Source organism: Dermacentor albipictus, chromosome 1 (genome assembly GCF_038994185.2).
Source record: "Dermacentor albipictus isolate Rhodes 1998 colony chromosome 1, USDA_Dalb.pri_finalv2, whole genome shotgun sequence".
Classification (NCBI taxonomy): domain Eukaryota; kingdom Metazoa; phylum Arthropoda; class Arachnida; order Ixodida; family Ixodidae; genus Dermacentor; species Dermacentor albipictus.
Genome location: NC_091821.1, coordinates 430,434,174 through 430,446,660, shown reverse-complemented (window position 1 = coordinate 430,446,660; position 12,487 = coordinate 430,434,174). Strand labels below are relative to the sequence as shown.

The following is a 12,487-nucleotide window of genomic DNA, read 5'->3' as shown; positions in this document are numbered from 1 at the left end:
CCACCACGTCTGATTCGACCATCTATGGAATTGCAAAGCTCATCCCATTGTTGTTTCTGTAAATTTCTGGAGTGTTCTTCAATCTCCCTATTCAACAATGATATGCGCTTCCTGAGTCTCCTGTTCAGACGTTGCGTTTTCCATCTTTTTAACATAGGTTGTTTGGCTTCAATAAAGTGTGCCAGCCTACTGTCCATGATTTCGATATCCTCCTCAGTGGTAATATCCTTCGTTGCCGCCTTTACATCTTCCCTGAGCTGAGTGGTCCAAGTTTGGAGTGTTTTCTTTTCTCCTGTCTCTGTCTCAGCTCTGCTTTTCCTTGCTTTCCGAAAAAGATCCCAGTCAATGTAGTTAAAATGCTTTATCTCATTACTTGGTGTTTCCAATAGTATTTGCAATATGTAATGATCGCTACCCAGGTCAATATTGGAGTTATTCCAGCCAGCGTTCGCTAAATTTGATACGAAAGTAAGGTCTGGGGTGGAGTCCCTGCATGTAGATGTACCACACCTAGTGGGATAAGCTGGGTTTGTGATGAGGGAGAGATTAAGATCTGTAGCTAGGTGCCAGAGTCCATCCCCTTTCTTAGTATTCCAGCGATATCCCCAGGTTTGATGTGGGGCGTTGAAATCTCCTCCAATAATGAGTGGAGCGTGCTTAGTAATAGCCATAGTCTTATTAAGAAGTGCCCTGAAACGCCGTTTCATGTCGCTAGGGCTGCTATAAACATTAAGACAAAAGAGGCTTTGCGGTTTGCTTCTATTCCTTTTCAAAATTATTTCCACAAGTAAGTATTCTAATTTGTTTAGTCCAAGGTGCAAACATGTTCTATGTAAGGTATTTTCTTATCTACGAGCGTGGCTAGCCCCCTACCCGGCTCTTTGCCCCTGCATGTCGCTTTGTATCCGGAGAGGCTAATGTCATCCGCCAAGGTTTCCTGCAGCATAATAATGTTTGGTTTGCCTGCAGAGTTTTTTTTTACTGCATGAGAGGTGCTTTTTTGTGATAAAATCCTCGGCAATTCCATTGCCACACGGTAAAGCTCCCCCTGCTAGCCATTGCTTATAGAACCCGCCTTACTGCTACCCGCTAGAGTACGCTTCGTAGAACCCCCCGACGCGCCAGGGAGTGATCTGACGCTTTCTGCTTCTGAGGGTAAGTATTCGTCGTCCTCGCCTTGCGCTTCTACTTTGGTGAGCCTCTTTTCAGCCCTCAGTCTCCATTTCCATAACTTATCAACTTTGAAGGTAGTTTTGTCTATGGCATCTCTAAGTTGTTTAATCGCCTCCTTGATCTCTTCCAAAGCCGAGCACACTCTCGTTTCTACTGGGCTTATTGCCCGCTTCTTTGGAGCTGGTGTGTTTTCTTCATCCTGACTGTTGTCATTATTCACCGGTTTGGCTATTGCTACTTTTGTGGAGCTAGTCTGCGAGTTCTTGCGAAGTTCTACAACCTGCTTAGTAAGTTCTTCATTTGCCTTTCTCAGATACGTTACTTCTTTAATTAGCTGTTCTACCCTGGCATCATTATCTCCGACCGGCCGCCCCGCACCGCTCTCCGCGGTCCTCACAGTACCTTTCACTTTGTCGGCCCAGGTTGTTCCAGATGTCGTCTTATCGCCAGGCGTCTGCCCTCCTCCTTCGAAGCGCACCTGCACTTCACGTGATCTGGAGCGGCTTCTGCCCTTCGACGGCGAGCGGCGTCTTGTCCGTGTGGGGCTCCTTGAGCGCGTGCGCCCCCTGGTGCCCGTTTGGGCATCCCATTGCAGCTGAGGTGGTGTCGCCTCCGTTGCAGATCTGTTGCGTTCTCGTCGTCGAATTGGCACCACGTATGGAATTTGGTACCGCTGTCGGCAAGTTTTGTCCCCAGTTGGGTGGTCCCCTCCACAGAATTTGCAGTTAGGCACACACATGTGATTGTCCTCTGGGTTTTGAGTTCCACATCCTCTGCACTGTACCACGTCCGGTGTTGGACATACATCTGCTCGATGTCCAATCTTTCCGCAAGCATAGCAGACATCAAACTGCTTCGTATACAGGTAACACCTTACAAGGGTCGACCCATATTTGACATAATTGGGCACCTTGAGCCCATCAAACAGAACGATGACCGAGCCTGTGGATTTAATGCGTTTGGCTGCCAATGCCAGTGGGTTAAAGTCATGCACAATGTTCTGCGTTATCGTGGCCTGATTGTCTCTGAGGTCAACTCTCCGAATCACGCCTTTACACGTGGTATGCGGAGCTGTCTCGTAGGCGTTCACTTCATATTCGGTTTCCCCTATAACTATTGACCTGATTCGCACATACCTGGCAGCATGACTGGGGTCTGGTGTACTAACCACCACGATGTCTTGCGTGAAGTTAGGGCAAACGACATCCTCTCGGGCTTGTTGCGGAGTCAGGCCTGATGCTTCAATAATCGCCACGCCTATCGCTCTGGTGCTCACTTTGCTCAAGTTGAGACCTCCTCGTGGACGGATGATGATCTCGCTGTGCTCCTCGGGCAATTTGGACATCCTTGATGCCTTGACAATCCGATTTTTGAACATAGTGGTTGTAGGCCCTTTGTTCTTGCTGCTGTTGCCTCGCTCTTGCTGGCTCTGCGGCGATGTTTTCCCATCGCCAGCAATCCTTGTGGTGGAGCGAAATTTTCGGCTTCTCACAATTTGTCAACCTAGATCTTCCTCATTCTCTTCTAATCCGGTAGCGTCTTCATCTTCCATGCGCGTATCCGCCATCGCGCCCCGGCGGGGCCAGTAGGCCTACTTAGGTCTTGCGCCAAGAAAGGCCAGTAAAAGTCCAAAAATGGAAGTCCCACGTTAAAGAAAGGTGTCCGCGAATTCCCGGTGACTTCACAAATCCAGTGATGTGCTTGAATCCGTGATGGCGGCAAAGACGGCTGCACAAACATTCAAAAACGACGGAGCCGGTGTGAGGGACGCACACGCACGCACGCACGCACGCACACACGCACGCATGCACGCACGCACGCACGCACACGCGCGCGTACACACACACACACACACGCACACACACACACACACACACACACACACGCACACACACACACACACGCACACGCACACGCACACACACACGCGCACACACACACACACACACACACACACACACACACACACACACACACACACACCCACACACACACACACAAGTGGACCTCCGGTTGGCTCCGCGGCAAGAGGGAAAGGGTATGGCGGAATGAAAGAAAGAAGGGAAGGACCTTTTCTGTGCCCGTGAACTCTCTCCTTTCACCTTTTTCTTTCTTGTAGTTTGAACCAGATTGCAGAGTGTAGTTTCTACCAGACACGTGTTTCACATTTGTCCTTCGAAACCGCTATTCGATGAGCTTATTTTAGTCCCTGGGCCTTACGCAAAAAGCGCAGCCGTCGTTATAGGCAGTGCTTAAAGTCTCCAAGTATCCCTTTGATCGAAGAAAGGGAGGGGGCCCGCGGGCATACATGGGCTGCTCGTAGTTATACATGTACGTATGATGTATGTAGGGGTGTGCGAATAGTGATTTTTAAGGCCGAATTGAATACGAATCGAATAATGCCAGAAACGAATCGAGTCGAATCGAATAGTTTCCGAATAGTTTTCGAATAATGAACAGCCGTCATCACAATTAGTATAAAGCAATGTTCATACCCTAGTATTCTTAAAGTTAGCAAGTTTCTGTCATTACATACGTTATGGAGCGTCGTTTATTTAAAGCACAAACGGAACATTAGGAGCGACCAAATAGTTTCTTCATATGCAGAGGACTCTGCAGTAAGTTAGAATGAACGCTGTATAGCCTGTAGAGTAGGTGACGTAAGCGACCTACCTGCCTTACTACGCAAGTTGCCATGTTTTATTTCTATACTATGCCCGCGGGAGTGAAAATTTCTTGTACGTTTGCTTCAATTTCCTATAATTAAAAGCGTGCAGTACGCTTCCAATGGCACTGCGCCTCATGTGCTGTAAAAAGGAGAAGATGGTTATCGTAATTGGTTGGTGGCGATAGCTATGAAGGGTGACGTGCGACGACCCGCAAGTAGATTTGCTGGTGCGGTTCCTACTAACCTGACTTGCACGCACTTGGTCACGTGACCTCAAAAATTGGGAATTTGCATTGGCCACCCAAAATCACATTCTTTGGGGGTGCGAGGGCTTACCCCCTCCCAGGTCGCTCCTGCCAGCTCCCTCACAACAGACGTGGGAAGAGCTGCTCAGAACGCCGGAGGAAAAAGTACAAAAAGCCCTCGTTGACTGGGCCGAAAGGGTCGCTCCTCGTGAGGGGCCATTCTAGGACTCGGGCCTGCCAGAACATAACTGAGCAGAATCTCAATAAAGTTGTTACCACCGCCCCGCAAGGCGGATCCACTTGGATTGGATTCACAGGATGGCAGCAGTTTCCAGATATTAATTACATATCTTTGCGGAGAAATATATTGGCGTTCTAGTTAGTTTTGTCCTTCAATGCATAAAAGGGCGTTTTGTTAAGACAGTAATTTTAACGACAGTGGATTTTTACCGCCAGTTTGATGGCGCATATCGCATAAATGGTTTCATCCGCACAATTATTTTCAAGTGGATATACCTTACTGTCTCACCCGCTACAACTTGTTAATTGCAATTTTTGCCATAAAGACATTAGTCAAACCTAATTAGCGATTTTTTGGTAATTCGTCAATTATGCATTCCAACTTTTCGCCCAAGTAATGTCAGCTTCTCCGAATAGATCTGCTCTTGGACTAGAATTGGGCTATCTGCCACAGGCAATATTTAAAGTTTTCTTTTAATGTGTTTGGTGAAATATCCTGCATATGTTTTTATATATTATCCTGCATATATATTTCAGTGGCGAAGGCGGGACCCGGCTGAAACGTAAAAAAAAAAAAGATATGTTTCGCACATTTGTCCGTTCCTTCTGTATGCTTTTAAAACAACTGGATCATCCAGAGAAACATTCATTTGGTATGGACACGTAAGGTGTGCTGTTTGGATCTCTGCATTACATGCCGTGTGAAACTCCCTTACCCCGTCGGCACTCACGCCACGCCAACAACGGAAGCTGCACTACTGTAAACCTACATATGGTTCCCGCTTTGACTTCTCTGCATTGCATGTTTGTTTTTTGTATGCTTCACAGGAAAGCCTGACATGAAGGGCTCCTTCCAAGGGTGAGTGCAGCGACCCGATGGGCAGCGCGACTGGGAAGAAATTAGGTTGATGGCCGATATAGCGACCACCGACCGATAAACAATGACGCGTTTATTTATTGTAAAATGTTGATTAGAGGTTATGCAGAAGTTTTTCTTCATGACTGGGTGGAGCATACTCGTAGCGGGCCCAGGTGGCACGTACTGTAAGGATCTCCCCGCCTTGATGCGGATTACCCAATTGCCATCGCAATAAAGGAAAGGCTGTAAAACGCTTTAGGGAAAGTTACCTTTATCATTGACAGATATAGTTATCAGTCATGCATGATGAACCATTAGAGTGCAGAGTTGCCAAAATTTTGTTAACTGCGTCACTGAATGAAGAGAAAAAGAAGACACTAAAATGATCTCTTGAATTTTCATGTAGAATTTGCGAACGTAGGTGTTTTGGAACAAAGTAATATAAGCTAACGGGAAGCAAATCATTTACCTGGACGTTTCTTGTTGGTATAATGTCCCTGCAGGGGAAGGAAAACAGTGAATGCATCAGCAAGTGTATAGAGGGCCTTAAACTTCGCATATGTGCTTGCTATAGGGTGGGCGAATATTCAGTTTCGAACACGAATTGTTGGCGTGCAATATTTTATTCGTTTTCGGTAATGAAGTACTCAGTATTTTAGAATATCGAAGCTAACCAAACATTTCGCAGCAACCCTCTGCTCGAGTCAGGCTACTGTTCTCCACCTGTTAAACAATGTATATCGCGAATTATGGCAAGTAAACTAGCGACAAAGTTTTTGAAGAAATGCAGAAACAAAATCGGAAATGCAAGCTTTGTTTTCGGTATTGCGGTGGAAGTGTGACGCTGGTTAACGCTCCTTGGTTTAGATCTTGTCCACGTACATAAATATCCAGGAATGTGGATGTGAGAGCTGCCATCGCTGTAGCATAAATGGTATTGCAACGCGCGCTTTATACGGAGGTTGTGGGTTCGGATTCCACCATCAGCAAGTTGTTTTTTCCTGCATTTATATTTAGCTTCTAATTTTTACATTTCAGTCAAGAACTACAAGTAATTTCTTCTATGCATTCCTTTTCTTCATTATGTATAGGGTTTATAGTTTATATGGTTGTGACTAACAATAAATCGGTTCCCTCGGTTCCCCTCCTTCCCGTCCATTAAACGACAACCGGCTATTTTTGCTTCTGGTCTGCCAATTACTCTTTCTTGTAATCTAGTCATGCAGCAGTATCATCTTTTACGTTACAACCAATGGCGATTTTCCTATAAAACACCCTGTATTGTGTCTATGGCACGCGAATACTCGATTAGCTTTTTCATTTCTATTTACGTAACTTCGGATATTTTTTCAACTGTTTATTTAGCGCTTTCGGAAGGCTATCGTCGTACAGCAGCCTCTCATTCTTGGAAAGGCTATTCGTCCAGTTGTTTGTATAACAGTTGTAGGGATCTTGTGCTTGCTTAAAACGGTCCTAAATGTCCGTGATAGTTGACTGTCTATTCAGTACAAGCGTGGTACCTAATTATACCAAAATTAATATTCCTGTTAAAAAAATGTGCGCCTGCGTTTGTCTATTCGTATTTGATTCACATTCGAAAAAGTCAATATGCTCCCACCTCTGATATTTACATAACGAATGATGATAAATAAACCACAGCACCCGCACTGTTTAAATGCATTGAAATAGATTTTAGAAATAACAAAGAAACATTATTTCTTGAGCACAATGTGAGTGCTATGATAAACACTGCGCTGTAAAACACAGTCACAGTGTGAAGGATACCAATGTGAAGACATCCGTTGCTATGCAGTAAGGGAGACTATGTGCCGTACAGCGAGTTTCGCCCACTTACATGTAGCTTTTGAATAATAAACTGCGTTCGAGAAGGACATCTTCAAAACATCTCTTCCATCTTGTAAGTCGTTAAGATACTGCCAATGGTTCATTCAAGTCACAAAGATGTCGCTGATCGCTAAATAGAAATCTTTGTCATAGACAGACAAAAATGTCGGTAAATCAAACGACAACATCCCTGAATTGGCAACACTGATTATAAACTGGTAAACTATTAAAAGCTAATCTGATTTTGTTTTTAAAGATGGCTTGGTTAGACGGCCCCAACAAACACTGGATGATGCGAGGGATCGTGGTTAAACTTCTTTTGGACTGCCAATTTTCAAGGTGCATCCCGCAGGCGGCTTGCTCCGCGAAATACCATAACCCGGCTGAGCGTAATATTCTACAGTACGTGGGTGCGAGGCCTGAAAGGCAATCCTAGTTGCCCTAGCAACGGATACGAAAAAAAAAAACATTGTACATCATCATCATCATCGTCATCATCATCTTGGTTACGCCCACTGCAGGGCAAAGGCCTTTCCCATACTTCTCCAACTACCCTGGTCATGTGCTAAGTGTAGCCATCTTGTCCCTGCAAACTTAATCTCATCCGCCCACCTAACTTCCTGCCGCCCCCTGCTACGCGGGCCTTCCCTTGGAATCCAGTCCGTAATCCCTAATGACCATCGGTTATCTTCCCTCCTCATTACATATCCTGCCCATGCCCATTTCTTTTTCTTGATTTCTACTAAGATGTCATTAACTCGCGTTTTTTCCCTCACCCAATCTGCTCTTTTCTTATCCCTTAACGTTACACCCATCATTCTTCTTTCCATAGCTCGTTGCGTCGTCCTCAATATAAGTAGAACCTTTTTCGTAAGCCCCCAGGTTTCTGCCCCGTAGGTGACTACTGGTAAGACACAGCTATTATACACTTTTCTCTTGAGGGATAATGGCAACTTGCTGTTGATGATCTGAGAATGCCTGCCAAATGCACCCCAGCCCATTCTTATTCTTCTGATTATTTCAGTCGCATGATCTGGATCCGCAGTCACTACCTATCCTAAGTAGAAGTGTTCCCTTACTTCCAGTGCCTCGCTACCTATCGTAAACTGCTGTTCTCTTTTCGAGACTGTTAAACATTACTTTAGTTTTCTGCAGATTAATTTTTAGACCCACCCTTCTACTTTGCCTCTCCAGGTCAGTGAGCATGCATTGCAATTGATCCCCTGAGTTACTAAGCAAGGCAATATCATCAGCTAATCGCAAGTTACTAAGGTATTCTCCATGAACTCTTATCCGCAATTCTTCCCAATTCAGGTCTCTGAATATCTCCTGTAAACACGCTGTGAATAGCATTGGAGAAATCGTATCTCCCTGCCTGACGCCTTTTTAGTGGGATTTTGTTGCTTTCTTTATTGTAACAATGTACTGATGTGGGCGCAATTCTGAGAGAAAACTCCGCATAAGCTGTTGGTTTGTTGAATTTGTCAATCTTTAGCCGACAGTGCCCGCTTTCAAGAGTGTATGGAGGGGGCAGGCAAATGGCCTACTTTGCCCTTTTTCAAACTCTGGGGGGGAGGGAGGCATGTTGCACCCGCTGTAGATTCGCCTATGACAAGCATGGTGTCAAGCGCGGACAGACAAATGTACGCATGTCTCACTCGACGACCACGAGCACTCGATATCACAACGCTTACATGAAGGGCGGTGGCAGCAAACAGCAAACAGCAAACGCTTCGTGCTGCCTTTTGTTTCACCGCGAGAAAACCTTTTTAGGGCCAGATCAATGCAACCAGTCTTGAAGTACTTTTGACTTCTATTGCGCTATTGTGGTTCCCAGTATAACAGAACAACTAGCCCGAATCAGGGCCTTGATCAAGTCTTGAAAGACTACTGCCGATGTGTAGAGGTGGGTAAATTTACCAGCTGGAATCGAATAGTCCCTATGTGCTATATACATAAAGGTGATGAGTGCCCTGAACCAACGTGGCCGAGGCTCCGTGTGCCGTTAGCGGAGAGGCCAAACCTCCACTATAGTGGTTTTCTGTATACCCCATGGATCTTGGTCGGGACTCCAGGCGCCGTATTTTCGGTTTTCAAAAGTGGCGGGGGAGGGGGGGGGGGCGAATGGATTATTTTGCCCTCTTCTCCTGAGTATAGAGGGGCAAGTGCCCCTTATGTGCGCTCCCCCCCCCCCCCCCCCCCCCCCGCCATTCATGCATACGTACATCGCATAATACGCCTTAAAATAAAGATCACTGACGATTACGATACTCCATAATGCGAAATTTTAGCGCAGCTCTCTACAAGTGTTTTCATTCCGCTATATATTGGCTGGCTGGCGCGGATAATCTGTCTCGTGTGGCACATTGCAAACGGAGTGAAATGTTGCGCGGCTGCCTCACTAATCGGGAGATTGCGAGAGGCAGCGCGTCAGTGACTCGTAGGCGTTATTCACAGTACCCGCGGCAGACAGACCTCCGCTCATGCGGCGCTTTCTTTCCATATATGGCATCGGTCGATGCGCTCACCGCATGCCATCGGCGAACGGACGACGGCGCGCTACTCTGGCACCGTCCCGTAGTAGTTGTCGTTGCAGAGCCCGTCTCACCTTACCCTCCTCCTCCGTTTTCCGCCTAATGGCACTGCTGCACCTTCCTCCTCCATTTTCCTCCTTGTACTCTCTTCGCTGTGCCGTCTTTCATCCCCAGCTGCGCTCCGCGTACGCTCCTTGATTCTTCGCCATGCTCGTTCGCTCGGTTACGCCGAGGGACGACGCCGACGCGAAACGCAGAAGTGGGCGCCTAAAAGCTGCGCTCGAAAATGTATTGTTGTGCTTACGAAGGTAAGAGCGATACTTGAAAAGAGATGTGGTGATGTTAAAAACGGGGAAAAATATAACGACGACTGCGCAGTGGCTGTATTTGTTTGTTCGCTATCGCTTTCATGGCCTGAATGAACATTTTCTCACGCTTTTAATAGCATGATTAAAATACCAAGTTCCTAAAAATTTACGGTGGGCTTACTACGTAGATGAACGTATGGCGTGTGAGTCAAATTGCGGGAGTTGTCTTCCAAAAGCAATACTTAGCAAGTGTAAACGAATATTTATTATGTCTTTGTCCTTCATAAACTCGCCGGCATCGACAATGCACTATGTGGTGTGGTAGGTACTGAACTGGACAAGTTTATTGCAAATTTATCCAGTCAGCCACCATAGAAACATGTCTAACTTTATTAAAAGTGACATCAATAACGTTTCATGAAGTGATTATAGCAAGTTTATTGTTGCAGTTCGTACTAGGTTAATTTGTAACTATTGGTCTTCCAAAGCGGGGCAGTAACATGTTTTCGAGAGGTTGTACACGTTGTATAGTTCTAATTAATGCTTTTTTCGGACTAGTACGTTTTCAATAAAAATCGGCTCGCAGTAGAGACCTGCCAGCGATTGCTAAATGCTGCGGCAGACTCTGCACAGATGAGGTTACGGTGCCGTTCTGAAGAATCGACCTTCTCTCTGCTCGAGGGAGGGTTGATGGCAGCGATGTTGGTTTGTCGGTCTTGATGTAGACGGTGTAAGAAGTGTGCCGCGTCGTTGCCGATCTTCTCCCCTTCAGCCATGCACTCACGGTGGTCTGTGGTGACGGTCGTATAATGTTCAGATCATAAGTCGGGTTATCATCGAATTTGGTCGTATGTGGAGCAGGCCTGATTCGTGCTGAAGCTCCACCTACCGGTGACGATGGTACTACGCTGGTGTTACTCAGGTGCTGCTCTGGCATCTGCAATGTCCCACGGACGTAGGAACGAATGTTAGCAGCGCCGGGAAGAAACACTCTCTTGATAATTACCTTCTTCGGTCGCGTGACGGGGTGGTAACGCCGGAAAGCCGGACCTCTGTTGCGCTTTTCTGACGCTCCGCCGATGTTGGCAACACCTTCCTTCGTCCTCAGCCCGCCTGTTTGTCTCGACGCGTTACTATTTCGAACAAGGGATGGCGAAGTCCAGGTTGTCAATCGGCTCCCTTCAACGGGCACCCCACGCACGAGCACGGTCTTCGTTTCGTTAATCGAGTCCAGCGTAACGATGGCGTCGGCTAGTCGGAGCGCGGACACCTTCTCTAGTAAGAGTCTTGATGCCAAGACGCAGCACACGACGGCCAGGACCGAGATGCAGATCAGATTGGCCGCCCGACCGCCGGGCAGCACATCGCGCCATCGTCGCGTCGACTCGCTGCCCACGTCGAAGTACGTCAGATACGCTTCGTCGTCCCGCTTGCGGCTGCTTCCAGCTGAACTGGCGCAGCTGCGACGCTCCGTCGAGGTTTCGGACGGGACGCGCGCGTTAGCGGGGAACGGCTGCGATGCATGCGTGGAGCCGTAGAACGTGCTGTCGTCGACGTCGCTGAGGTTGACCGAGCAGCTCGAAGATGGCGAGGAGGCCAGGTAAACCGTGCTCGTTGTTGCATTAACAGCGGAAGAGAGCTGCGACGCAGAAAAACTGTAATGTGCCGGGCGTGGCGAATCCATCAGGGCACCGCGTTGACGTCTTCCTTCTTTCGCTTAGTTGACGATGACGGTGATGATGATAACGCCGGACCCACGCACTACGGGAGGCCAGGAATTGGGCGTGCGGACGAAAAAGAAAATAACGGGTGGTACGGAGGGAATTGGCAGAAAGTAGTGGTAACAATAAAACTAGATCTTAAAGCACGCATGATTAAATTACAATACAAGAAAGCAGGCTCTTTCGCCCGAAAATTGATGCACTGTGAGAAATAGCAACATTCACCATGGCGCTAAAGCTACACGTGGATGCGACATATACGGTGCGGTGATGTGGATCGTGGCGTGTGGAAGTGACAAGACAAAGTGTTTGACCGGCCAGCTTGGAGGGATGGTGACTGCGGCCACAACAAGAGAAGAATTAATGATGGTGATTACGGAACAAGAAAACCGCGTGCCACGAACAAGGAAGTGGCGTGTGGAGAGCGTGAGCACTTGAGAGTGAGCGGGAGGCTCGAACGCAGTTCGCTGACCGGTGGTCGAAGCTCGGATACGGGGACCGGGTGTCCTGCTACGGTGCGGATCTGGGCTGAGATCTCGCTCGTGGCTGTGCTCTCTTGCACACCAGCGGCCTGCCGTCATAGCACCCTGGTGCAGTGCTTCATTCTGGGAACTGAGACGTTCCAGCAGTGGCTGGCAAACCGCTGGCATGTTACAGCAGTGTCCTGGTGGCCTGCCAGCCTGCAGTTTCCCCTGTTTCCGCATCGCGACCAGGTGCGGCGCGATTGTGAAGGCGTAAGGACGTGGCCGTCGCAAGCGATTTACCAGCTGTGCTGAAGAGTCGGACCACGCAGCGACGCAGCGGTACCGACAACCGTCACGGGTTTTGCAACGACGATGCACAATGGCGAGTTGTGCCACGCGAGTGCTAAGCACATCGCTATATACAAGAACA

The 12,487-nt window shown here is 47.6% G+C and overlaps 1 protein-coding gene across 1 annotated transcript; it reads right to left on the bottom strand.

The window, feature by feature from the left end:
- Positions 1-10,285: 10,285 nt before the first annotated feature.
- LOC135907453 (uncharacterized) lies at positions 10,286-11,618 on the bottom strand. Its single transcript, XM_065439148.2, has 2 exons — positions 10,879-11,618; positions 10,286-10,809 (listed from the first exon to the last, which is right to left on the bottom strand). Exons 1-2 carry the CDS (start codon positions 11,554-11,556, stop codon positions 10,438-10,440), a joined length of 1,050 nt encoding a protein of 349 aa, XP_065295220.1. The 5' UTR covers positions 11,557-11,618; the 3' UTR covers positions 10,286-10,437.
- Between the last annotated feature and the right edge of the window lie 869 nt (positions 11,619-12,487).